This window comes from Mirounga leonina, unplaced genomic scaffold (assembly GCF_011800145.1).
Source record: "Mirounga leonina isolate KUSES-001 unplaced genomic scaffold, KU_Mleo_1.0 Mir_92, whole genome shotgun sequence".
NCBI classification, from domain to species: Eukaryota; Metazoa; Chordata; class Mammalia; order Carnivora; family Phocidae; genus Mirounga; species Mirounga leonina.
Window position 1 is genome coordinate 14172531 of NW_023270852.1, and position 26451 is coordinate 14198981.

The window sequence follows — 26451 nt, forward strand, 5'->3', positions numbered from 1 at the left end:
ACAGGAGAAAATGTGCTGGCAATGCTGATTTAAATATTCCAGTCCCTAGGTCTGTTATTTCCGATTGTAGACGGAGAATTTGGGCATTCTCTCTCTTTAAGTGCTTCTAATGAGATACTCCTAGCATTTGACATTCGTTCCTTATGTGTCCGTCTTCTCTCACCAGACTCTTGCGTTCACTTAAGGCAGGGAGAAAGTCCGATTCAGAATCCTTGGTACCTAATACAAGTCTGGTGTATAGTAGATACTCAATAAAAGTTAGTTGAATCGGAATCATTCTCTACAGAACTGGCTGATGGATTTTTTTTTTTTTTATGCTGTGTATGTTTGAATAACTGAAAGCTCTGTAGTAATTTCCCCTTATTTTCTTTTTCTTCTCCCCAGCACTCTGAAGAAGACTTCAAGGGCAGGTTCAAAGCTCGGCCAGAACTGGAAGAACTGTTGGCCAAGTTGAACTAGCTCATTGCAGACCCTTTCATGTCAGGCTTGGTGATATTGAGTGCCAAACGGAAGATCTTCCTGAGTGGTGAAAGTTAAGCAGAAGACCCTGACCTTTAGATATCATAACTACCCATCCCTATGAGCCAGGAATGCCTCCTCTCTTGTATGGAGAAGTGCTTGCCAATTGTCACCACTTTCCTTTGAGCCAACCTAAGACATCCTCCATCTAATAAAAATCTGCAGCTGATGGGCATGTGAGAAGTCAGTCCATCCTGTGGAATATCTTTTTTTTTTTTTTTTAAGATTTTATTTTTAAGTAATCTCTGCACCCATTGTGGGCTTGAACTCACAACCCCGAGATCAAGAGTCATATTCCACCCACTGAGCCAGCCAGGCACCCCTGTGGAGTATCTTTAAGGGATTATATTTTCTCTTTAGCACAGAAGCATGTTTCCCTTCAGTATATCCCCAATTAGAGTGATTTCATCCTTTCAAGCAAGCTGGCATCGAGTCTTTTAGCGAAACAGAGGATCATAACATAAGTAAACCCCGTATGGATAGAAGGCATAGGGATGGAGATTTTGGCTTTGTATATGAAAAAAACTCTTCAGATAGAATCAGTGTCTGGCTGTAGTGAAAATACTGCTTTGTGGGTAGTGAGTGACTCGTCATATTCAGGCAGATATTACATAACTGCTATTTAGGGTTACCTGGAATGAGTTTAAGCAAAGAATTAAGGCTGATCTTGGTCAGAGGTCAGAAAACTCCTGCTCGGGGCGCCTGGGTGGCTCAGTCGTTAAGCGTCTGCCTTCAGCTCAGGTCATGATCCCAGGGGCCTGGGATCGAGCCCTGCATCGGGCTCCCTGCTCCACGGGAAGCCTGCTTCTCCCTCTCCCACTCCCCCTGCTTGTGTTCCCTCTCTCGCTGTGTTTCTGTCAATTAAATAAATCTTTAAAAAAAAAAAAGAAAAGAAAACTCCTGCTTGTGAGCCTAGTTCCACTGACTGCCTGCTTGTTTTTTTAAAAGTAATTTACTGGGGTGAAATTCACAAACCACAAAATTAACCATTTTAAAGCAGACAGTTCAGTGGTATTTAATACATTCACAGTGTTGTACAACTACCACCTATATTTAGTTCTAAAACCACATTGCCTGTTTATTGGACAGAGCCATGGTTGTTCACTTACATATAGTCTAGGGCTGCTTTCACACTGGCAGAGTCGTTATGTCATAGACCGTAAAACCAAAACATTCATCATGTGTCCTTTATAAAAATAGTTTGTCAGACCCTGATCTAAGTCACTGGTTCTCAAAACTGAAGTGTACATCAGAATCACCTGGGGGGCTTTTTAAACACAAATTTTTGAACTCCACCTCCATTTTTTCTGATTTAGGAGATCTTGAGTGAGGGCCTAGAATTTGCATTTCTTACACGTTCTCAGGTAATGCTGATGCTCATGCGACTGGTCCAAGGTTACCTCTTTGAGAACCACTAGTCTAAGTGACCTCTAATGTTTTTCCTATTTTGAGCATTAGTGAGTTCATACTTTTGTACATAATAGTGATCATTTATTGAGCTAGACTCTGTGCAAGGTACTTTGTGAGCTCTTATCCTTACACCAGTCTTTTAGGGTGTATATATGAGTGTGCATGTGGGTGGGTATCTGTGTGTGTGAAAAGGTTATGTGTAAGTGCGTTTGAGTATCTGAGTATGTATCTCACGTTTACTGAGCCCTCATTATGCTATGTACTTTATAAAAATTACCCTTGAGGTTGCTGGTATTATTCCAGTTTTACAGATGGAAAAACCGAGGTTTGGAGAGATAAAGAGACGTCCTTCTCCTGAAGGGTCACATAACTAGTAAGTGGCAGATCTTTCTCTCCCGTACTCCACTGCTGCTGTGGGGTACCCCTACATAGAGGGCTTTGGGAGCCCAGAGCATTCTTAGCATTGCATGTACTTTTCTAAAACTCAACAGTTTCAGTCCTGAAGTTATTTTGGTTTCTTTGCCTTGGTCTCTAAAAGCAACAAGAGGAAACTCAGATTTCCTTCTAAGGTATATCACTAAGGGAGAGCTGTCAAGATAGCAGGTGCCTTCACTTAAAATGCTTCTCTGAATTGACACTGAAGGTTCAGCAGGCCACTACTTCCAAGTGAAGCCCAATGGGAGTGTGGGCAGAATTTTTCAGGTGAGGACTAGTATTTTGGTTGTAGAATTACTCATTGCTGAGTCTCCTTTAGGGAAGATAAAAAAGTTGCTAATGGATGAGCGTAATTTGGGGGATATATAGTGACAGGAAGATAAAGATGAATAAACAGATGTTTACAAATACATACACACAGCCCCCATACCATATGGACTCTATTTAGGAACGTGGAAAATATCATTCTTTTCATTTCCCACTTTTCCTTGTTAGTGATTTGTGGAAGCAGGACACAGGATTTCATAAATTGACAAGACACTAGAGCTGAAGAACATTAGGACCTAGCTAGCCCGATCCTCTCTTTTAGCAATAGGTTAGAGACCCAGGAAAGGGAGTGCTTTTACCCAAGGTCACAGCACACCTCATTGGCAGGGCTGGGAGCAGGATTCAGATCTCTTGACTCCCAGTCCATCCCTTTCCATTACATCACTGAGGGATGAGTCAGGTTTATCTCTTAAATAGGAGGCAGCAGGGTTCTGTCACCTTGGAGCTCTTGTGTCACTGACCTAGTTGATTTATCCTCTCGCCAGAGTCAAAGAGCTTTTGTTACTCCTTAGTCTGCTCTGAGATAAATGGAAATTGCTTCTAATGCCTTATCCTGGCAAGAAGGATGGGAGATATTCTTATTGCTAGAACCTCAGAGTTACAAAACAATTACGAGCTTCATCTGGTCCAGAAGGAAATGGACTTTCCTAGAATCATATGGCAGTGGAATCAAATGGAGTGCAAATCTTCTTGTACAAGGTTGAAAATAACTCCCACCCTCCCTGAGACAACTTATTATAAAGAAAGAGTCAGACAAACCTGGGCTATTCCTAGTTTCTACACTTACTAGTCTTAAGGCCTCAGGTGAGTTATTTTAACCTCATAAACCTCAGTTTTCTGATCTGTAAAATGGGAATAATCTCTTTTTAGGAATTTGAGATGGAGATAATGTATACAAATGGGTAGCAAGTGCTCAGTAAGTGTTGGATTACCTTCCCTTCTAAACTTCTTCAGCATACTTTTAAATAGTTTTTTTTTTTAATTGAGATATAATTTGTATTTATAGTGAAACAACAGATCTTGGGGTGCCTGGGTGGCTCAGTCGCTAAGTGTCTGCCTTCGGCTCAGGTCATGATCCCAGGGTCCTGGGATTGAGCCCCGAGTCAGGCTCTGCACTCAGCCTGGAGTCTGCTTGTCCCTCTCCCTCTGCTTCCCCTTCTCCCTCTGCTTCCCACCCCCACCCCTTAAAATAACTAACTAACCAACTAACTAACTAAGTAAATAAAACCTTAAAAAAAATGCAGTCACCCGTGAAACCTATACTTCTACCAAGATAACACTTCCATAACCCCAGAAAGTTCCTTTACATTCTTTCATAGTCATTCTTCAGAAGCAACCATTAATCTCGTTTCTAGTGCCCCAGATTAGTTTTGCCTTTCTAGTACTGCATATAAATAACATACAATATATACCCTTTTGTGTCTGACTTCATTTACCCTGTTTTATCCATGCTGTTGTGTCTATCAGTAGTTCATTCCTTCAGCATACTTTAAGTTTTCAGTGTTCCAGTTACGGTTAAACTGTGCCTAGAATCACTGTGATAACATGAGGGGTAGGCAGGAGAGACGAGAGGAAAGGTCAATGGACTGGGATTCAGAACAGCTGGGTGCTGGTTTTGCCTTCATCAGTGCACATTTGGGATAATCTTCATTTTACAGATGAGATCATTGGCCTAAGAGGGAAACAGACTTGTCCAAGGTTAGCCAATGCCAGCCCGGGATCATTGCAGTTCACTTAATTCCTGGTTTAGTGCACATTACTGAGATTTTGAGAAATGGCTTTTTGTAGATCAGTAACTTCCAAGAATACTGAATGCCTGGGTTGAATGGGCAGTCTTCCTAGTTAAGGCCAACAGATTCCTCAAGTTCATGTTTTAGTTCCCTTCCTCTGGCTGAGGATGCCTTCCTTGTTCTGCCACCACAGAAGGCTGGAGATTGCCAGCTGTGGACTCTGCAAGGGTAGGCTTTAGCTGCAGAGGAAGAAATGAAATCTGGACATTTTGGCCATTGAGACATTGTAGCAATGCCCAGAGACCCCTGTTTCTAGGGTGTAAATTGTACTTAAGGAAGGAAAGCTCTCTGAGCATGCATTGGGTGTGTCTAGAACTAGATCTGCTGGAAAGGCACTGCAGGTGGCCAGTGTGTCTTGTGCTGGTTTAATCTATACTTTGATCTCTTTGTGCCATTTTTGTCTTCAAATGTGTGGTCTCCTTGGAGAATTTGAAATGATATATTTAGTTTTTATAAATCCCCCTGGGATAACTTTCATTCCCAGTCATTTCAGGTTTAGCTTACCATTTAGACAGAATGCCCAGGCTCTGAAAGATGCCCAAGCTCCAAAGAATGAAAACTCTTCAGAAGATAGCTGCTAAAGGTGTAAAGAATCCTCCCATTTCTGCCTGCTTTAAGTCCCTGCTGGAGCAGAGTAGGGAACCCTATCATTTTATACAGTGGGAAGTATAAGGTTTCAACCTGGACTGGCTCCAGTTCTCTTTGGATTTCTTGTCAGCAGCCCAAGGACTTAGCCTGGCAACTTTACCTGAGGGAGGGAGAGTGGGAGGCATCTCTTATTACTCACCTAGTAAAACACATTACCATGCAACTTTGTGCTGAGCACAGGCCAAGTCCCCAGCCAAGGACCTTGCAGGGAAGGGCCAACTCAATAGCCACGGGGGGGGGGGGGGCACCAAGCCTCTGTACAGAGGTGGGTATAGATTATTCCGGACAAGCATGGACCACCTTAAATTACAGCTCCATGGCTATGGGCTCCAGAGCTGAGAGACTAAAAAAACATGCCAATCTAGAACATTGTGGACAATGTGCACTGGTTAACCTGCATTTTGTAAAAAAAAAAGCCAATCAACCAACCAAACAAACCTGTAATATTTACATAGTAAATGTAGTTATTTACTCTTTGTTAAGCATCATACTAGGCAGTGGAAGATTATAAGTGCACAGAACAGAGAACAGCATAGACTTCAGAATAAGACACACTTGAAAGTCTAACCCCCAATCTCACCTTTATTTCCTCCTCTGTAAAGGGGAGTTAATGGAGTTAAGGAGAAAATGTAACTCAGGAGAGTACCTAGCACACAATAATAATCACGTTAATAGGCAACATTTAGTGAATGCTTACTGTGTACCAGACACTGTTTCTAAGCCCTTTACCAAGGTTAATTCTTTCAACAAGTCAATGAGGAAAGTCTACATTTATTAGTTTTAAGGCCTATGAGGAAGGTTTTATATGCATTTTTACAGAAGAAAAAACAGATTCTGAAATGTTGAGTAATTTGCCCCAAACTACACAGCTAGTAAGTGGCATAGTGAGATTTGAAAGCAGTATGTCATAGAGATTGAGAGCAAACTGGAACCAAACAGCCTGAGTTAAATGCTTCATAAATGTTATATAACAATATTTATTATATACATACATTATATATAAATATTATAATAGTTGTAATAGTTCAAAAAATGCTAATAATTTTTATTATTTGCTATTTATATATTATCCCTCATTTAATCCTCTATGCCAAAAAATAATAATTCTCTAAGTATGCCTATTAAATAGGAATTATCCCCATTTACTTGAGGAAACAGGTTTGAGTGGCAACAAAGCCCTCTTTGCCCAAATGCATTCTGTGACCCACCCAGTGTTGGCTCCCTGTTAGAGGTGGAGTCCTACAAAACTTGCACTTAGCTAGTTTGGAAGCTATTCCTCCTGCTAGGGAGGGTCCTTCTGCCCTTCCTCTCTGTTAGAATCCCACCCACCCTCCCCATAGACTATTATTTCTATTTTAATCACACAAATTTAATACACAGATACATTCCTGTTATAAAAGATTTGAATATGTAAGCAAATATAGTCCTTATTGATGGAGTTTTACACTGTGAATTTATTCACTATATAAACAATGTTGCAGTGAACATAATAGTATAAACATCTTATAAAAATATATTCAAGAGGGCTCCTAAAAGAATTGCTGTTGAAATATGTATTTTTAATTTTTTAAGTAATCTCTAAACCCAACATGGGGCTCAAACTCATGACCCCGAGATCAAGAGTTACATACTCTTCTGACTGATCCAGCCAGTAAATATATAAATATTTAAAATATTTATAGATCCTGGGGCACCTGGACGGCTCAGTCAGTTAAGTGACAACTCTATTTTTTTTTTTTAAAGATTTTTATTTGAGAGAGAATGAGAGAGAGCACATGAGAGGGGTTAGGGTCAGAGGGAGAAGCAAGCTCCGCGCCGAGCAGGGAGCCCGATGCGGGACTCGATCCAGGGACTCCAGGATCATGACCTGAGCCGAAGGCAGTCGCTTAACCAACTGAGCCACCCAGGCACCCAAGTGATGACTCTTGATTTCAGCTCAGGTCATGACCTCAGGGTCGTGAGATCAAACCCCATGGAGCAGAGTCTGCTTCTCTCCTTCTCCCTCTGCCCCTCCCCCCATGCACGTGGGCACACTCTCAAATATTTTTAAAAAGATAAAATATATATAGATCCCAACAAATTGTCTTCCAATAGCTTTATTATCCCTTCAATAGTGTAATTGTGCCTGTTCTTCTTCATCCCCACCCATATTAGCTGTTATAAATACTTTTGATTTTTGTCAATAGACATAGCTAATACTACTTTAACTTTGCTCAGTTTTCAATTGGGCTGTTTGCTTCTTACCGATGTCTAGGTACTGTCTTTTTTTTTTTTAGATAGATGAGAGAAAGCAAGCTTGGGGGGTTGGTGGGGAGAGGCAGAGAGGGAGAGAGAGAAAATCTTAGGCAGGCTCCACGCCCAGTGTGGAGCCCGACACGGGGCTTGATCTCAGGACCCCGAGATCATGACCTGAGCTAAAATCAAGAGTTGGACGTTTAACTGACTGAGCCACCCAGGCACTCCTTATTTCTAGGTACTTTTTACTTGTAGATGGTATTCCTTTCTGTTATATGTTACAAAGAGGTAATGTTTCCTTCATCACTCAAGGTTCAACTCAACTAACTCCCTTCTTTGAGATTCTTGCTGAAAGCTCCAGTCCACACTGCTTTGATGACCCATAGTACTGAGCAGACAGGGCCCCACAGTCATCCCATTCTGTCTAATTGGATTTTATTGTTCTTTAAACTGGTATTCCTCTATCTTCTCCCCTCTTTTCTCTTTCTCTCCTCCCCAGTCACCAACACAAAGACTCAAAGTAGTTTTAGGGCCTACTATACTTCAGATTTGTGCTTCTAATATATAGATGCTCAAATGTTACTGATGATGATGAGAGCATATGCCCCTTTGCATTCCAGCTTCGATGGCAGGAGTTACTCTTCCAACTCCTTCTCCACTACCAAATGCCTTACAGGGCTAGACAGAAAACAGAATGGGCAACGTAATTCCATGGAAGAAAAATGAGAAGCAATGGCAACAGTTATCGACTGGAGAATACAACCACCTAAAAGCAGAATTGTTACTCAGTTCCAGCAAGTTGTCAAGTAGGAATATAAGCTCCATGATGATAGCTTCTCCATTTTTTAAGAGCTAAAGATCTGTATTTTATGTTAAACATGCCTTTTATTTTATTTTTTTATGGCATAAATGGGATTCAGCCACTTTTTTTTTTTTTTAAGATTTTACTTATTTGAGAGAGAGTGCACAAGTAGGCAGAGTGGTAGGCAGAGGGAGAAGCAGGCTCCCCACTGAGCAGAGAGCCCGATGTGGGGCTTGATCCCAGGACTCCGGGATCATGACCTGAGCCAAAGGCAGACGCTCAACCGACCGAGCCACCCAGGAGCCCCTGTTAAACGTGCCTTTTATTTTTTTTATTTTTATTTTTTTATTTTATTTTTTAAAGATTTTATTTATTCATGAGAGACAGAGAGAGAGAGGCAGAGGGAGAAGCAGGCTCCCAAGGAGCAGGGAGCCCGATGTGGGACTCGATCCCAGGACGCTGGGATCATGACCTGAGCCGAAGGCAGACGCTTAACCATCTGAGACACCCAGGCACCCTAAACGTGCCTTTTAAATGTCAGGCTAACGTTGTGTGTTTGCTGGGTTGTAGCATGCTGAGGTCAGACTCTGCATCTGTCTGGCATATAAGAGAGGCACTCAATGTTTATTTTCCCATTTGTTTTCTTCCTTCTACTAGACTGAATGAAACATCCAGATCAACTACTGAAAGATAAAGGCACTTACATAATGGCTAGTAATTAGTTGTTCTAATGTGTTATTTCTACCCCTCAAACCAGACTAAGTAACATGAAAGAAGAGATCCTATTATTCATCACATCAGATCATATTATTCATTCACACAGGAATTGGCACATGGAAAGGTCTTAGAAAAACTTGTCAGTCATGTGTTGAACCAATGACTGAATAAATGAAGACCTGATTAGTAACCAATTTACATTCAGATTGTGAATTTACTTTTAAAATTAAACGTTCATGTAATCAGTTCAGTACTTGGCACACTGACCCAAGATGTAGGACAGAAGAACATCCCCACTCTTTATTTTACTATCAGTGAATATTTAATATTGGTGGAACATGATGGGTGAGGATGTTTGGCATCTCACCATGAAAATATCACAGTTTTGGGCGCCTGGGTGGCTCAGTCATTAAGCGTCTGCCTTCGGCTCAGGTCATGATCCCGGCGTCCTGGGATCGAACCCCGCGTCGGGCTCTCTGCTTGGAGGGAAGCCTGCTTCTCCCTCTCCCACTCCCCCTGCTTGTGTTCCCTCTCTCGCTGTGTCTCTCTCTGTCAAATAAATAAATAAAATCTTAAAAAAAAAAAAAAATATCACAGTTTTTTTTGTTTGTTTGTTTCCCCAAAGAGTTTATTTGAGCAGAGCTGGAGACAGGGAGGCTCTGCATTTAAAAGAAGGTGTTGGGCCTCTTGGTGGTGAAGCGTGGCTTGTGCTGACGACACAGGACCCGGTGGGGCAGCGGGAACTTGATCTTGGAGTCGTGGAACTGCTTGACGGCTGCTCGGCGGCACTTGCTGGCTGCAATCTCCTCCACCTTCCTGATCTGGATAGAGTGAGCCGGGGCACGGTGTCGGGTGCCCATGTCTCTGTAGCACTGGATGATGGCGCCCGCAGTGGTCAGGTCCCGGTACTCCCGGTACATGTTGTGGGTGCCGCTGCGTGAGTCATAGCGCAGCCAGATGCCGAAGTTCTTCACCCGCAAGCGGGATTTCTCGAACACCTGTCCACAGTAGACAATTTCCCCCGAAGACTTCTTCATCTTTTTCAGCTGAGACACAAAGTACCAGAAGTGGGACTTGGCGACAACGTGATTAGGTGCAAAGATTCGCATGCAATACAGGGGCGGAGTGCGACATTTGGGGGTGGGCAGGCAGCGCCCCACCACCTTGTACTCTCGCAGTGTTCCCGAAGCCTTCATGGCGCACTCTCCGCTCTCGCCGCCACACGAGAAAGCAAGATCACAGCTCTTTACAGCAGTTATGTCCAAACCCACAGCTGCCCGGCTCTCAACGTCAGTCTTAGCCAAAAATAATCCCCGAGTTTTATACCTCTTGGCCCACACTTCTGCTGTTCAAGACTTCTTCCTAAGACCTCTCTGGGTGCTAGTTTCTACAGGGCCATTCTCTGGGGATAGGTGGTTTGGGGTCTCAGTGGTGGGCACTGCCTTGCTCTTTCCTCCTCTGCAGCTCCTCCCTGCGCCTTGCCTGCTGTTCACTCATGCAGTCCCTGAAGGCCTGTACCTGTGGCTGACACTGTCGCCAGTCCTGGTGCTGGGCCATGCACTCTTGTACTGCATAATGGGAAGCCGCACAGCCAGAACGGGAGATCAGCTGGTCCAGCGGGTCCTCTTCCTCATCTTCCTTCTTCACCTGTCGGGCCCAGGTATGGCCTTGAGTTGACATCTTTGGGAGTCTCTAGAACATCAATGGAGGCAAGGTTAGAGTAGGGATGTGATTATGAGGTTCCACTATTATAAATGATACTGACCAAACTGCACTGTTATAGCCTATTTATACATTTGTCTCCCGTTGGAGACTATAAGCTTAATTGAGAACAGATACTGGGCCTGATTCACCTTGGTGCCATCGGCAGTAGGCCTGGCAAGAGAATAGACCTGCAGAATGGTTTGAACTCAATGGAATGACATAAAGTATATGAGAATGTTTATCACAGTACTAAATAAGCTTGAGTGGATTCTGCTAATGGAATTTGAATTAGGTGAGATGTTACCTTTTTGGAGCAGCTGTCTTGGATCCACCCCAAAAGAATTAATTTCTCCTATTAGCCTTTTCCTATGGTTGGAAAAGAACACAGTTTAACACTTGGGAGAGTACCCAAATATAGGTAGGGTTTGACATATAGGAGTAATAGAGAGTTCAGTGTGGCTGTAGCATAGAGTGTGCCTGGGCCAGGGCAAGAGATGAGTCTGTGGGGTGAGAGTGCTTAAGGTGAGGTGGATTTGCCCAGACTGTCTTTCCAAGATCATCTGCTTCAGAGCATCCGGCAGAAAGTAGCCTACAGAAAGAACTTGAGAAAGGTTTGAAGGGAAATAACCTCAGCATTTACACATATTTCACCATGACAGGCTTTAAAGGAACTAGCACCCTTTAATGCCTTTCCTGTGTCTCTCTGGTTCATTCAACAAAGAATCACTGAGTACCTATCATGTATGAGGTACTACACTAGAGGATACAGGAGTTACCAAGACTGATTTAGTTCCTGCCTTAATGGTGTACAATCTAGATAATAAACAGATTACAATGCAGTGTGCAAAGATACCTAAGACTGGGAACACATTGGAGGAATACCTAATCCAGACATGGCAGGAACAGTGGGGAAGGCTTCCTGAGGAAGTGATTTCTAAACTGAGACTTGAAGGATGAATAGGAGTTAGCCAGAGATGGGAAGAAGGAATATTTCCAGTCAATGGAAGAGCAGGGGCACAGGTTGAGGCAGGATTTGACTCAGGAAAGGAACTGAAAGTTCTGTATGACTGGAGAATAGCGTATGAAGAGAACTGTAAAACAAATGAAACTGGCGCTCTGACAAAGTAATCATAGCAAGGTCTTGTTGGCCACATTAAGCAATAGGGAAATTACAAGGATTTAAGGACTCCATACCCTTACCCAAAACTTGGAGGCGGTATAACCTAAGGAAGGAGGGGGTAAATAGGCTTTGAAAAGAGACCGGGATTGGAAACCTAGTTTTGTCACTGACTCACTGGGTGACCTTAAGAAAATCACTTCATAATCTCTCTTGAAAAACAGAGATAGTATCTACCTCACAAGATTGTTGAAGTCTAAAAGAGATAAGGCACGTAAGAAGCCTGGCACGTCCAAAGGGTTCAATAGATGAGTTTTTATTACTGTACAGAAAAAGTGCCCTGGATTCTAAGCCAAGAGATCCAGATTCGAATACCAGTACCACATCTTACCATACAATCTTTTTAGCTTCCTCCTTAATAATATTTAACTCACAGATTTAATGTAAGGATTAATATGATAGTGAGAGAGAAGTGCATGGACAACAGGGCTCAGTAAATGCCACGGTACTCTTTCCCCACCACACCCCGGCTTCAGTCTTGCCTGGAGTAAAAAGAGGAAGACCCATGCTTGGAGATCAGGGCAAGCTATACGGTCGGCAGCTGGCCTGGACTAGGAAGGCATGGGAAATTCAACTGTCCGAGTCACGGGCAGCTACTCTCCCACTTTAACGAGAGGACGCATGCGCGCACGTGGCAGCCAGCCGCAGTCCCGCTGTGCCCGCTACGCTTTACCGCGCAAGGACGCGGTGGGCAGTGCTCACCGAACAGCTCGGACACGAGAATTCGGACGCGCGTTCCAGCACGTCGGCGTCCGTTTTGCAGGCACTTGGAACGCTTCCGACCCTCCGGCCGAAAACCAGCTTCCGGTGGGGAGCGCTGAGCGCGGAAGTGGGAGGAGAGGAACCCGTCACGCGTATTCATTGGTGGCCTCTCAGTATAGAGCCCGCCCCCCAGTCCGTCGCGGCCCCTTTGACGACCCACTTCCAGCAAAAAGCGGAAGAGGCGGGCAGGTGGAGGAAGGGTTAAGATGGCGGCGCCTTTGAGGATTCAGAGCGACTGGGCTCAAGCCCTCAGGTGAATGAAGGCCAAGAACTGGGACGGAGGAGGGTAACGCATGTTGTCTTTGCGTTGAGGAGAGCTGTACCCAGTTCAGGATAGGGATTACCTTCATCATTTGTTGAGGGATTACTGGATGTAGCAAACCCACATGGTCATTGGTTTTCATACTGTGCAGAGCTGTCCTGAGGCCAAGGCAGCATATATGGCTGTGATCTCAGTGTCAGAGCTAGGATCAATGAGTTGGAGAAAGACAGGAAAACTGGGAGGCAGGAAGACTCTTGGCCGATAAGTCACAGCCATTTAGCAAATATTTACTGATCGTTAGTTATTTGCAAAGGTCCTAGTACTCAGCCACCTCCACGTTGTCTTTGAGTTTATGATGAAATCTTTATATACTCCTTGGACCCCTAGTGCTGTGTTAGACATATTGGACAATTCTATTCAGGAAACAGTGTAACTCCCACTATGTCCAGGCTGTCTGCGTGTGGAGTATGAGTAAGCTAAATTTAAAGGGTGGCTCCTGCCTTCAAGAAGCCGACAGCTTAATTGGGGATGCACAGCAAACCATTCATTTAACATTTATTGATCACATACTGTGCAAGTTATTACTCTGCACCAGGATGAGTACAGCAGTGCCATGAATGTCAGCTGTTATTACTAATAAGGGTTTTTCAAATTGAAACCATGGTGAAGATGAAAACATAAGCTTTCTGCAATTAAGAAAATTACGCTTTACTATGTGAGCTAAAATAAAATACACATTACTACAAAACAGAATGTGTGATAAGTAATAAAGGAAGAACACTGACACTTACTGAGGGCCACCAGGTGCCTAGGAGAGAATGCAGGAGAGGAATCAGAGGAAGTAACTTGTCCAAGATTTTGCAGCCAATAAGTGTTAGAGAGTTATTGTCAACCTAAATCTTTGTCTTTTTTTTTTTTTAAAGATTTTATTTATTTATTTGAGAGAGAGAGCATGAGCAGGGGGAGAGGGAGAAGAAGAAGCAGGCTCCTCACTGAGCAGGGAGCCTGATGCAGGGCTCCATCCCAGGATCCCGGGTTCATGACCTTAGCCAAAGGCAGATGCTTAACCGACTGAGCCACACAGGTGCCCCTAAATCTTTCTGTCTTAAAAGTGTAGGTCTTTTTCACTATAACCTAAAAATGTTAGAGTGTTAAAATAAGGATTTGGATGATTGGGGAGGTGCATTCTAAAACATGTAAAAAGTCAGTGTGAGCTGGTAGAATGCGGACATTGTGTGCTCGTCCCATGTTTCAGTTCCTGCTTTCCAGATAGCCAGGTGACCTTGGGCAAGTCACTTTTTTCTGAGCTTCAGTTTTATCTTTAACATGGGGATAATAAAAGGCATTTTGTTAAATTGTGAGGATTAATGATACTGTTTGCAAAGTGTCTAGCACAGGGCTTTGCTTACAATAATCCCAACAAATATCTAAATATAAAGTATTCGTGATTTTTCAAAGCTGTGTAGCTTATAAATGAACAGTGAACTCGAAATATTTGAATATTCATTTAACCAATAGACATCTATGCATTAAACACTTAGGGGCGCCTGGGTGGCTCAGTTGGTTAAGCGACTGCCTTCGGCTCAGGTCATGATCCTGGAGTCCCTGGATCGAGTCCCGCATCGGGCTCCCTGCTTGGCAGGGAGTCTGCTTCTCCCTCTGACCCTCCCCCCTCTCATATGCTCTCTCTCATTCTCTCTCTCTCAAATAAATAAATAAAATCTTAAAAAAAAAAAAACACTTAATCCATGAATATTTCTTTAATAAATAAAACTTGTCTTATAATAATCTATGCCTGGATGAGATATTAGACTGGATCATACCTAAGTACAGTCCAAACTGAAAATTATATCTTTCTCTCTTGCACCAGTGGCATCCTTTTCAGCATTGAATGAGCCTAATTAGTCTTTTGTCTCTCTTCATAGGAAGGATGAAGGGGAAGCCTGGCTGAGTTGTCACCCTCCAGGTATGTTCATATGCCCAAACTGATATGCCTTCCCTTTAGAGATAGGGGATTTACTACCCTTAGAAGAGAGCTTCATACTTTCTCTTGGCTCAAACTCCATGCACAATGCTCATAATCTTCAAATGTTCTTGACCAGTTTATGTGTAGGATATCTTATTTAGCCCCCATCACTGCAAAAGCAGTGTTCTCCTTAAGCAAATTTTTTAGATTACTGAAGCTTAACTCTTTGCTATGTATTATATGTATATACTGTGGATAAATGCATATATGCATGTTGATCTTCATCTTTCATCCTGGAAGAATTTCATTTCACAGTCAGGAAAACCGAGTTTAGATCACTTTAGTAGCTTTTTTTTTTTAAGATTTATTTATTTAGAGAGAGAGAGAGAGTGGGGGGCAGGAGCAGAGGGAGAGGGAGAGAAACTCAAGCAGACTCTGTGCTGAGTTCGGAGCACGTCGTGGGGCTCCATCTCACAACCCTGAGATCACGACCCTGAATCATGACCTGAGCCAAAATCAAGAGTTGGGAGCTTAACTGCACCACCCAGGCACCCCTCTAGTAACTTTCTCACAAATGCTATAATTTTAAATATTTGTGCCTAGTTTTTAGCTCTTGCGCATATTCCCTCCCAAATTAGGTTCACCCAGGCTAGGGCTTTTTCCACTTCACCTTACTTTATACAAGTACCTTCTTTTCTTTCATGAACCAATTTCCTACCATCTATACAAGTGCCTGAATTGAGTCTTCAAGGAGAACAATGTTAAATTCTTATTATTTTCTTGAGACATGCTTCTTTTGTGCTATGTAGGGAAACCAACTTTGTATGGCAGCCTAACTTGTCAAGGAATTGGCCAGGATGGCATCCCAGAAGTTACAGCTTCAGAAGGATTTATTGTGAATGAGATAAACAAGGTAGGTTTTTATGTCTTAAATGACACTGGGTCCAAAACTGGGGTAGTACCCATGTATCTATTTTAAATATTTATACTATTATTTATATATCTGTGTCATCTTTATTTTGTTTGTATAGTAATCACAATTTTTACTGCCTTTGGATGTCAAGAGTTTTTTTTTCTTCTGTAGTTACATATACTTTGAGATACTTTTAGTTGCATTTACTTGTTCTTCCCTTATATCAGTGCTGTCCAATAGATAAATAATGTAAGCCACATATGTATTTATTTATTTATTTAATAAGAATCAGCATTTTTTTTTTTAAAGATTTATTTATTTGAGAGAGAGAGAATGAGAGAGAGCACATGAGAGGGGGGAGGGTCAGAGGGAGAAGCAGACTCCCTGCCGAGCAGGGAGCCCGATGTGGGACTCGATCCAGGGACTCCAGGATCATGATCTGAGCCGAAGGCAGTCGCTTAACCAACTGAGCCACCCAGGCGCCCCGTCACATATGTATTTAAAATTTTCTAAGAGCCACATAAAAAAGGTAAAAAGAAACGGGTGAAATTAATTTTAATAATATATTTATTTAATCCAATAAATCTAAAATATTATTTCAACTTGTAATTAATATTAAAAATTATTAGTGAGATATTGTACATTCCTTTTTTCTTATTGAGTTTTTGAGATCCCATGTATATTTTACATTTACCACACATCTCAATTCAGACTCTAATTTTTTATTGAAAATATTTGATAAATGTATTTAGGTTGTATAAATTTACAGTTGAGAACATAGATTCACATACCCAGGTAGTTCCAGATATACTTAAAAAGTTTTCCAAAAACTGAGGCAAGTATCAGTTTTTAAATTAAACTTTAAATAAGATAAAAAATGCCATTCTTCATATGCACTGGCTGTATTTCAAATGCTCAGTAACCTCATGTGGCCAGTATTTACCATATTGGACAGCAAAGCCTTTATAATGTATCTGGCTAGGCCTTGATGAAGACCTACATTAATAGTACTTAATAGTTTTTCTCATTGGTCTTTGAGGTGAATAGATAGCCAAACTAAGTATTGCAGAATCCATGACCTGACTTTCCTTACTCATTCTGTAGTCAGTATGCTCTGGTCAGTGAGATGTAATTAAATTTTTTTTTAGTTGTGAAATATTACAGGTATACTGGTAAGAATAGATGATATTTTTTTACATAAGACTTTAAATGTTCATTTATTGTCCTCTGTGCAAGGTAATAGGCTATATGTTATTATATATATTTTGCAATTGTTTTTCATAAACAGCTATGGTATAGTAGAAACTGTCAGAAGATCTGAGTTCAAGTTTTAGTTAACTCTGACACTAGTAATGTGATTTTGGACAAAGAACTTAGTTCTCTGAGCCTCAGTTTCCTCATCTGTAAAATGGAGATGATACTCTACCTATAGACTGATTTAACAGCAAGTGAGACTGCATATGAATGAAACTGTAAAATCTTACAAAAGTGAGTTGTTGTTCATCATAATAATCCTGTGGGATTGGCATTTTAAATTTCCATTTTGCATATAAGCAAACAGACTCAGAGAGGTTTATTAACCCTAATAATCAAAGCTAGTTAGACTGTATACCAGAATTGAAACCAGTTCTATAAACTTCCAAGTATGAACACTACCTTGCAAGCCTACATTTTTCCCAGGTGTTTTACCAGTATCCATCTACAGCCTCAGTGCTGAATTCCTTTCTTCCCTTCATACGTAGGCCCTGATACAGTCCTTATCTCTTCCAACATCGTTGCTAATTTCTGCCTTGTACCTGCTGGGTCAGACAGTAAGTGCTTATGGTTGAGCATTTATTTGTTTCCTAATTGCCATGAGGCACTTTGCTATTTGATGTTGCTGCATTGTTCTGTTGAACAGTAGATTATGCTTAAATACCTAATCCTGGAGGATAAAAAAGTTTGACTTTAAATTTTATCTTAGTGTGGAATGCCCACGTTCCTCCTCTGACCCCCCACCCTGAATTTTATGTTTTGATATCTCCTGCAGCTTTTCACTAAAATATTTTCAATAATAGCATGATTCTCTACTGCTGATATTGGAAGGTCGTTCAACATTTCTCTTCCTCCATAGTTTGTTTATAGATTAAAGGTTGATTTGCTCAATTGATAAGCAGGAAAAAACTACTAATTCTTCAAATCTTTTGCATAATTAGTCCCAAAGAAATGAAGTCTTCTGAGAACAAACCTAATTCTTACAGATGCCTGAACACTAAGTTCTTGGAGTTCCCTGAATCCTTGCTGGTAGGAATATTTAAGCCAGGAGAGTTTAGCTGACACTTTTAGTTTTGGGTACAGGAGGCAATTCCAAATCCAGGTCAACTCCCTTGCAGCTGTATGAATTTTCTCATGGGGTTTGAAGTGAAAACTCATTTAATGAAAAGCCTGCAGGCAGCCACATATGGATATGCTGGCTAAGAAAGTATTGTTTATGTAGACAGATATTCTAATTGTCTTTTTAAAGGAGCAGAAGACTTGTAATAAGAGCATTTTGATTTTTAGTGATGAGAATGTTATTACTTTGAAATTGTTCTTTCTAAAGAACTGTGAGGACCTGTGTTTGCTGTATGTATTTTAGTCTTAGAAAGAGGTTTAGAAAATCTTGACTTTTAAAGACATTTTCATTGTTCAGCAGAATTTCCAGAAACTTTGAAGTACTGCTGCAGAAGGGATAACAGGTTAGGGGCCATTTGGTGAGCGTAGCTCCTCAGCTCCCTATAGGAGATGCACACTTAGGTGGTGGTGTTGGTATTCAGCCAGTTAGATTAAAGGACTATCATATTGCAAGAAACCCTGAAGGGTTTACTAAGCCTTTTATGCCTCTATACATGCTACCTTGAAATACCAACATACTTAATCTTAAATGGTTACAAAGGCTGCCTTATGCAGGTCATGTCACCTGAACCTAACATCTTTTTCTAGGTATAGTTTGAATGTCACCATTCAACTATGTCACCAGTGTTTCTTGCTACAATAGTGGAAAGATATGTTATAATGACTAGCAAAACACGTGGGGAATTAATACAGCTGTGGGGCTCTGAGCAGTCTATGAACATGGATGATCAGTTTAAGTCCTAGGTAGGAATGGGCACTGCAAGCCTGATCAGGGCCTACAGATCGTATAAGTGTACCATAATTTACCAGTTTTCTCTGGTAACTATAGATGTCAGTAGTCTAACATTTTTTCCTAAAAGTTCCTATAGGCAGTAAGTTAGCTTTTAGACTAGTCTTTTAGGTGCTAGACTTGGAGTCTGGTGCTGTTTCCTCCTATCTGTTAATCCTGTTTCTTGCCCCACTGCTAACTGAGAGTACTGGTATTAGATTTTCTTTTAAAAATTAATGCTCTCATATTTGTCATTTGTATCTTCCTGTTGGTTCACCTTCTATGGGAGTTTACTTCGATATAAAAAGATAAGGGCAGCAAAGCAATACCAAATTACATTGCAGCCGTTTGCAGTAAAAGGGCTGCTAATCTACAGGGGAGTGGTAGTGTAAGCTGGCAAAGGAGGATTAGAGAGGGTACATTTGAAAAATGAGAATTTCCTATCATCCTGATGTTTTCTTTAAGAGCCTTTCATTCCACTGGAGTAATTTTACTGATGAATTTCATCTTTCCCTCTCTATTTAGAAAAGCATTCATATTTCTTGTCCAAAGGAAAATGCATCCTCAAAGTTTTTGGCCCCATACACTACTTTTTCCAGAATTCATTCAAAGAGTGTAAGTATTTTGATAAAATGAGAGAATATAATAGCATGTTAATTTTTCATTTTATCTGCTTGAGTGCTATAAACATTCATAATTAATGTGTCTTTTATTTACCGTGTATTGTTAAGGTACCATAGCTGAAGTGTGATACATTTGGCAAAACTGGTATTTGGGTCCATATAGAATATGTATACAAATCCACTCACTGGTAGTCTTAGAGAATGGAATTGTCTGAAGTTTACTTATTTATGTTTTAGCAGAGCTGCTTTGTGACTTTTGGATAATGATAGTAGCTATGTTTATCTAATTTGCCATTGCTCATATGTGTCTCATTGCCTACAGGACAGGAACATTTTCTCACAATTCCAAGTACAGCATATTGAGGAATAATTTTCAGAGGTCTCTGTGATAATGCCCTTTCTACTACCATGATCTTTTTGGAAGCATAAATGAGAAATATGTGTATAAACTGATTATATTAAAGCCTTCCATTTTATTGTGTGGTACATTTCACAAAATGGCTGTTTTTTATCCTTATTATAAAACAGACATAGATTTGGTGATAAAAATTTAGGAAATATAAAAAGGTGAAAAATCAGTGACGTTCTACAACCTTAAGTAACTATTGTGAGCTTTTGTTACAAATGCTGTATTAATAATAATTACAGTAGTAATATCTAACATTTATTGATTGCCTACAATATGCACCATGTTAAGCTTTATGTATTATTTCACTTGATTCTCCTTGTCTTTTTTCTTTTTTTCTTTCTTTTATTTTAAAAGATTTTATTTATTTATTAGAAAGAGGGTGAGAGAGAGAGAGTGCACGTGAGCAGGGGGAAGGGCAGAGGGAGAGGGAGAAGCAGACTCCCTGCTGGGCAGGGAGGTGGATGCGGGACTTGATCCCAGGAATCTGGGATCATGACCTGAGTTGAAGGCAGACCGCTAACCAACTGAGCCACTCAGGCACCCCACCCTGTCTTTTTTCTTTAAATATTTTACCAAAATAGGGGCACCTGGGTGGCTCAGATGGTTAAGTGTCTGCCTTCAGCTCAGGTCATGATCCCAGGGTCCTGGGATTGAGCCCCACATCGGGCTCTCTGCTCAGCGGGGGGCCTGCTTCTCCCCTTCCCTCTGCTTCTCCCCCTGCTCATATTCTCTCTTTCAATGTATCTCTGTATCTCGAATGAATTAAAAAAAAAAAAAAAAACTTTAAATATTTTACCAAAATAGGTTTTTATAGTACATGCTGTTTTATAACTGCTTTTTATTCCTTAATAATATATTATGTACATCACTATATGTCATCTTTCTGCATATTCTTTTTTTTTCTGCATATTCTTTTAAGAGCTGCACAGTATTCCTACTGTATGATTTACTACAATTCATTTTTCCAATCTTGTGTTACTGGACTTTCAGATATTTTTGATTTCCTGATTTTTTACTTTGGTGATTGGGCTAACCCTTTATTCACAAAGATAGGAAGAAATTAGAATACATTTATAAAATAGAGTTGCTGAGTCACAGGGGATGCAAGTTATAAGGCTTTTGGTATGTTCTGACTTCCACTTAACTAATTTATTGAGTTAACTATTGTTCTGCCTTTCCTGTGTAAACCTTACTGACTGAAGCTCACAGCACATTCACAGCTTGTAAGCTCTCCTCTGAGATCTGCATACTGCAACACTGCTGGTTAAGTTGAATGCTTAATAAGGATAAGTTACATTATCAGTTATATTGTTTTTGAAATTTTGTTAATTAAATATGGTAAACCAATGTAATATGAGTATGAAAAGACAGAGTGATTATGTCTTTGAAAACTAAATTGATTGCTTTGGAAAGACTTGATAAATAAGAGGTTTTTTAAAAAACTGCTATAATAGAGGCGCCTGGGTGGCTCAGTCAGTTGAGCATCCAGTTCATGATTTCAGCTCAGGTCATAATCTCAGGGTCTTGGGATCGAGCCCTGTGTCGGGCTTCTGACTTAGCAGGGAGTCTGCTTGAGATTCTCTCTCTCCCTCTGCCCCTCTGCCCACTAAAGCTCTCTCTAAAATAAATAAATTAAAAAAAACCCTGCTATAATAGTATGTGTGGGCAAGATAAATGCAAACTGTTACAGAAAATATTTTTTATAAAAATCCTACGTGAATTTTGCTCATAATTGCTTTATAAACGTGAATAAAGATTTGCCTTGCTTTAAAGAAATCAAGGTATGAATTGTGCCTTTTGATTAATAGTTAATTACAAGAAAGTCAAGGTGAAACTTCCCTTTTTTTGACTTTAAAACATTTTAATAATGTATATACTTTTTAAATTTAAAATTTAAATTCAGTTAATTAACATATAATATATTATTAGTTTCAGAGGTAGAGTTCAGTGATTCATCAGTCTTATATAATACCCAGTGCTCATTACATCACGTGCCCTCCTTAATGTCCATCACCCAGTTACCCTATCCCCCCGCCCTCCTCCCCTCCAGCAACCCTCAGTTTGTTTCCTACGATTAAGAGTCTCTTATGGTTTGTCCCCCCCTCTGATTTCGTCTTGTTTTATTTTTTTTCCTCGCTTCCCCTATAATCCTGTTTTGCTTCTTAAATTCCACATATGAGTGAGATCATATGATAATTGTTTTTCTCTGATTTATTTCGCTTATCATAATACCCTCTAGTTCCATCCACATCATTGCAAATGGCAAGATTTCATTTTTTGATGGCTGAGTAGTATTCTGTTGTATATATATACCACATCTTCTTTACCCATTCATCTGTCAGACATCTGGACTCTTTCCATGGTTTGGCTATTGTGGACATTGCTGCTATAAACATTGGGGTACATGTGCTCCTTCGAATCAGCATTTTTGTATCCTTTGGATGAATACCTAGTAGTGTAATTGCTAGGTCGTAGGGTAGCTCTGTTTTCAACTTTCTGAGGAACCTTCCTGCTGTTTTCCAGAGTGGCTGTACCAGCTTGCATTCCCACCAACAGCATAAGAGGATTCCCCTTTCTCCACATCCTCACCAACATCTGTTGTTTCCTGACTTGTTAGATTTAGCTATTCTGACCAGCGTGAAGTGGTATCTCATTGTGACTTTGACTTGTATTTCCCTGATGCCGCGTGATATTGAGCATTTTTTTCATGTGTCTGTTGGCCATTTGGATGTCTTCTTTAGAGAAATGTCTATTCATGTCTTCTGCCTATTTCTCGACTGGATTATTTGTTCTTTGGGTGTTGAGTTTGATAAGTTCTTTACAGATTTTAGATACTATCCCTTTATCTAATAAGACATTTACAAATATCTTCTGCCATTCTGTTGGTTGTCTTTTGGTTTTGTCGATTGTTTCCTTTGCTGTGCAAAAGATTTTATCTTGATGAAGTCCCAATAGTTCATTTTTGCCCTTGCTTCCTTTGCCTTTGGCGAGGTTTCTAGGAAGATGTTGCTGCGGCTGAGGTTGAACAGGTTGCTGCCTGTGTTCTCCTTTAGGATTTTGATGGACTCCTGTCTCACATTGAGGTCTTTCAACCATTTGGAGTCTATTTTTGTGTGTGGTGTAAGGAAATGGTCCAGTTTCATTCTTCTGCATGGGGCTATCCAATTTTCCCAGCACCATTTGTTGAAGAGACTGTCTTTTTTCCATTGGACATTCTTTCCATAGAGTTGAGGATCCATTTCTGGGCTCTCTGTTCTGTCCCATTGATCTATGTGACTGATTTTGTGCCAGTATCATACTGTCTTGATGATTACAGCTTTGTAATCATCTTCAGACTTCATAAGAGATCGAAGTCTGGAATTGTAATGCTACCAGCTTTGATTTTCTTTTTCAACATTCCTTTGGCTTTTTGGGGTCTTTTCTGGTTCCATACAAATTTTAGGATTATTTGTTACGGCTCTGTGAAAATGTTGATGGTATTTTGATAGGGTTTGCATTGAATGTGTAGATTCTTCTAGGTAGCATAGACATTTTAACAGTATTTTTCTTCTAATCCATGAGCATGGAATGTTTTTCCATTTCTTTGTGTCTTCCTCAGTTTCCTTCATGAGTGTTCAATAGTTTTCTGAGTACAGATCCTTTGCCTCTTTGGTTAGGTTTATTCTAGGTGTGTTACGGTTTTTGGTGCAGTTGTAAATGGGATTGACTCCTTAATTTCTCTTTCTTCTGTCTCATTGTTCATGCATAGAAATGCAACTGATTTCTGTGCATTGATTTTATATCCTGCCACTTTGCTAAATTCCTGTATACGAGTTCTAGCAATTTGGGGGTGGAGTCTTTTGGGTTTTCCACATAGAGTATCATGTCATCTGCAAAGAGTGAGAGTTTGACTTCTTCTTTGCTGATTTGGATGCCTTTTATTTTTGTTGTTGTTGTTGTCTGATTGCTGAGGTTAGGACTTCTAGTACTATGTTGAGCAGCGTTGGTAAGAGTGGACATCCCTGCCATGTTCCTGACTTTAGGGGAAAAGCTCTCAGTTTTTCCCCATTAAGAATGATATTTGCTGTGGGTTTTTCATAGATTTTTTTTTTTTAATATTTATTTATTTGACAGAGAGAGAGACAGCAAGAGAGGGAACACAAGCAAGGGGAGTGAGAGGGAGAAGCAGGCTTCCCGCGGAGCAGGGAGCCCGATGCGGGGCTCGATCCCAGGACCCTGGGATCATGACCTGAGCCAAAGGCAGACGCTTAACGACTGAGCCACCCAGGCGCCCCCATAGATGGTTTTTATGATATTGAGACATGTTCCCTCTATCCCTACAGTGTGAAAAGTTTTAGTCAAGAAAGGATGCTGTACTTTGTCAAACGCTTTTTCTGCATCTATTGAGAGGATCATATGGTTCTTGACCTTTCTTTTATTTTTTTATTTTTTATTTTTTTTTTAAAGATTTTATTTATTTATTTGAGAGAGAGAATGAGAGACAGAGAGCATGAGAGGGAGGAGGGTCAGAGGGAGAAGCAGACTCCCTGCTGAGCAGGGAGCCTGATTTGGGACTCGATCCCGGGAGTCCAGGATCTTGACCTGAGCCGAAGGCAGTCGCTTAACCAACTGAGCCACCCAGGCGCCCTTGACCTTTCTTTTATTAATGTAGTGTATCACATTGATTGATTTGCAGATGTTAAACCACTCTTGCAGCCCAGGAATAAATCCCACTTGGTCATGGTGAATAATCCTTTTAATGTACTGTTGAATCCTATTGGTTAGTATTTTGGTGAGAACTTTTGCATCCATGTTCATCAGGGATATTGGTCTGTAATTCTCCTTTTTTGGTGGGGTCTTTGTCTGGTTTTGGGATCAAGGTAATGCTGGCCTCATAGAGTTTGGAAGTTTTCCTTCCATTTCTATTCTTTGAAACAGCTTCAGAAGAATAGGTATTATTTCTTCTTTAAATGTTTGATAGAATTCCCCTGGGAAGCCATCTGGCCCTAGACTTTTGTTTGTGGGGAGATTTTTGATGACTCCATCAATTTCCTTGCTGGTTATGGGCCTGTTCAGGTTTTCTATTTCTTCCTCTTTCAGTTTTGGTACTTTACGTCTCTAAGAATGCATCCATTTCTTCCAGATTGCCTAATTTGTTGGCATATACTTGCTTTTTATATGTTCTTTTAATTGTATTTCTTCAGTGTTCATTGTGATCTCTCCTCTTTCACTCATGATTTTATTTATTTGGGTCCTTTCTCTTTTCTTTTTGATTAAGTCTGGCCAGGGGTTTATCAATCTTATTATTAATTCTTTCAGAGAACCAGTTCCTAGTTTCCTTGATCTGTTCTACTGTTCTTTTGGTTTCTATTTCATTGATTTCTGCTCTGATCTTTATTGATTCTCTTCTCCTGCTGGATTTAGGTTTTACTTGCTGTTTTTTCTCCAGCTCCTTTAGGTGTAAGGTTAGGTTGTATATTCGAGACCTTTCTTGTTTCTTGAGAAAGGCTTGTATTGCTATATACTTCCCTCTTAGGACCACCTTTGCTGCATCCCAGAGGTTTTGAACAGTTGTGTGTTTTTTTTTTTTTGTTTTTTAAAGATTTTATTTATTTGACAGAGAGATAGAGTACAAGTAGGCAGAGCAGCGGGCAGAGGCAGAGGGAGAAGTAGACTCCCTGCTGAGCGGGGAGCCCGACGTGGGACTCGATCCCAGGACCCTGGGATTGTGACCTGAGCCAAAGGCAGATGCTTAACTGACTGAGCCACCCAGGAGCCTTGGTTGTGTTTTCATTTTCATTTGTTTCCATGAAGTTTTTTAATTCTTCTTTAATTTCCAGGCTGACCCATTCATTCTTTAGTAGGATGCTCTTTAGCCGCTGTGTATTTCAGTTCTTTCCAAATTTCCTCTTGTGATTGAGTTGTAGTTTCAAAGCATGGTGGTCTGAAAATATGCAGGGAATGATCCCAATCTTTTAGTACTGGTTGAGACCTGACTTGTGACCTATATGTGATCTATTCTAGAGAATGTCCATGTGTACTAGAGAAGAATGTGTATTCTGTTGCTTTAGGATGAAATGCTCTGAATATATCCATGAAGTCTATCCAGTCCAGTGTGTCCTCAAAGCCCTTGTTTCCTTGTTGATCTTCTGCTTAGATGATCTGTCCATTGCAGTGAGTGGGTGTTATCTCCTACTATTATTGCATTATTATGTATGTGTTACTTTTATTTTGTTATTTTTTTTTTTAAGATTTTATTTATTTATTTGACAGAGAGAGAGACAGCGAGAGAGGGAACACAAGCAGGGGGAGTGGGAGAGGGAGAAGCAGGCTTCCCCGTGGAGCAGGGAGCCCGATGCAGGGCTCGATCCCAGGCCCCCGGGATCATGACCTGAGCCAAAGGTAGATGCTTAACGACTGAGCCACCCAGGCGTCCCACTTTTATTTTGTTATTAATTGGTTTATGTAATTGGCTGCACCCATGTTAGGGGGATAAATATTTACAATTGTTAGATCTTCTTGTTGGATAGACCCTTTAATTATGATATAGTTTGCTTCCTCATATCTTATTACAGTCTTTGGTTTAAAATCTAATTTGTCTGATATAAGGATTGCCATCCAGCTTTCTTTT

The 26451-nt window shown here is 40.7% G+C and overlaps 3 protein-coding genes across 13 annotated transcripts in view; 2 read left to right on the forward strand and 1 right to left on the reverse strand.

Moving 5' to 3' along the window:
• The window catches only part of MRPL48 (mitochondrial ribosomal protein L48), a 49859-nt gene extending 49171 nt beyond the window's left edge, over positions 1–688 (forward strand). For all 3 annotated transcript variants that reach the window (XM_034995162.1, XM_034995165.1, XM_034995163.1), the window contains one exon: positions 385–688. In XM_034995162.1, coding sequence (XP_034851053.1) covers positions 385–459 — 75 coding nt within the window. In that variant the 3' untranslated portion in view covers positions 460–688. The remainder of the gene's footprint in view (positions 1–384) is intronic.
• Positions 689–9501: 8813 nt separating this feature from the next.
• LOC118004269 (cytochrome c oxidase assembly factor 4 homolog, mitochondrial) lies at positions 9502–12580 on the reverse strand. 3 transcript variants are annotated; one of them, XM_034995539.1, is made up of 3 exons: positions 12467–12580; positions 10402–10575; positions 9502–9929 (listed from the first exon to the last, which is right to left on the reverse strand). In XM_034995539.1, exons 2-3 carry the CDS (start codon positions 10561–10563, stop codon positions 9549–9551), a joined length of 543 nt encoding a protein of 180 aa, XP_034851430.1. In that variant the 5' UTR covers positions 10564–10575; positions 12467–12580; the 3' UTR covers positions 9502–9548. The 3 variants fall into 3 exon arrangements, with proteins under 3 accessions (XP_034851430.1, XP_034851429.1, XP_034851432.1); XM_034995538.1 differs by lacking the exon at positions 12467–12580 and adding an exon at positions 10892–10938; XM_034995541.1 differs by lacking the exons at positions 9502–9929; positions 12467–12580 and adding an exon at positions 10892–10938 and having other exon boundaries at positions 10030–10575.
• Positions 12581–12710: 130 nt separating this feature from the next.
• PAAF1 (proteasomal ATPase associated factor 1) overlaps positions 12711–26451 on the forward strand; it is a 44868-nt gene continuing 31127 nt past the window's right edge. For 4 of the 7 annotated variants that reach the window (XM_034995530.1, XM_034995534.1, XM_034995535.1 and 1 more), the window contains exons 1-5: positions 12711–12779; positions 14714–14754; positions 15564–15667; positions 17410–17478; positions 19335–19424. In XM_034995530.1, coding sequence (XP_034851421.1) covers positions 12733–12779; positions 14714–14754; positions 15564–15667; positions 17410–17478; positions 19335–19424 — 351 coding nt within the window. In that variant the 5' untranslated portion in view covers positions 12711–12732. Of the gene's footprint in view, positions 12780–14713; positions 14755–15563; positions 15668–17409; positions 17479–19334; positions 19425–25980; positions 25999–26451 lie in introns of those variants that run through there. The other 3 variants (XM_034995531.1, XM_034995533.1, XM_034995536.1) reach the window with 3 other exon arrangements.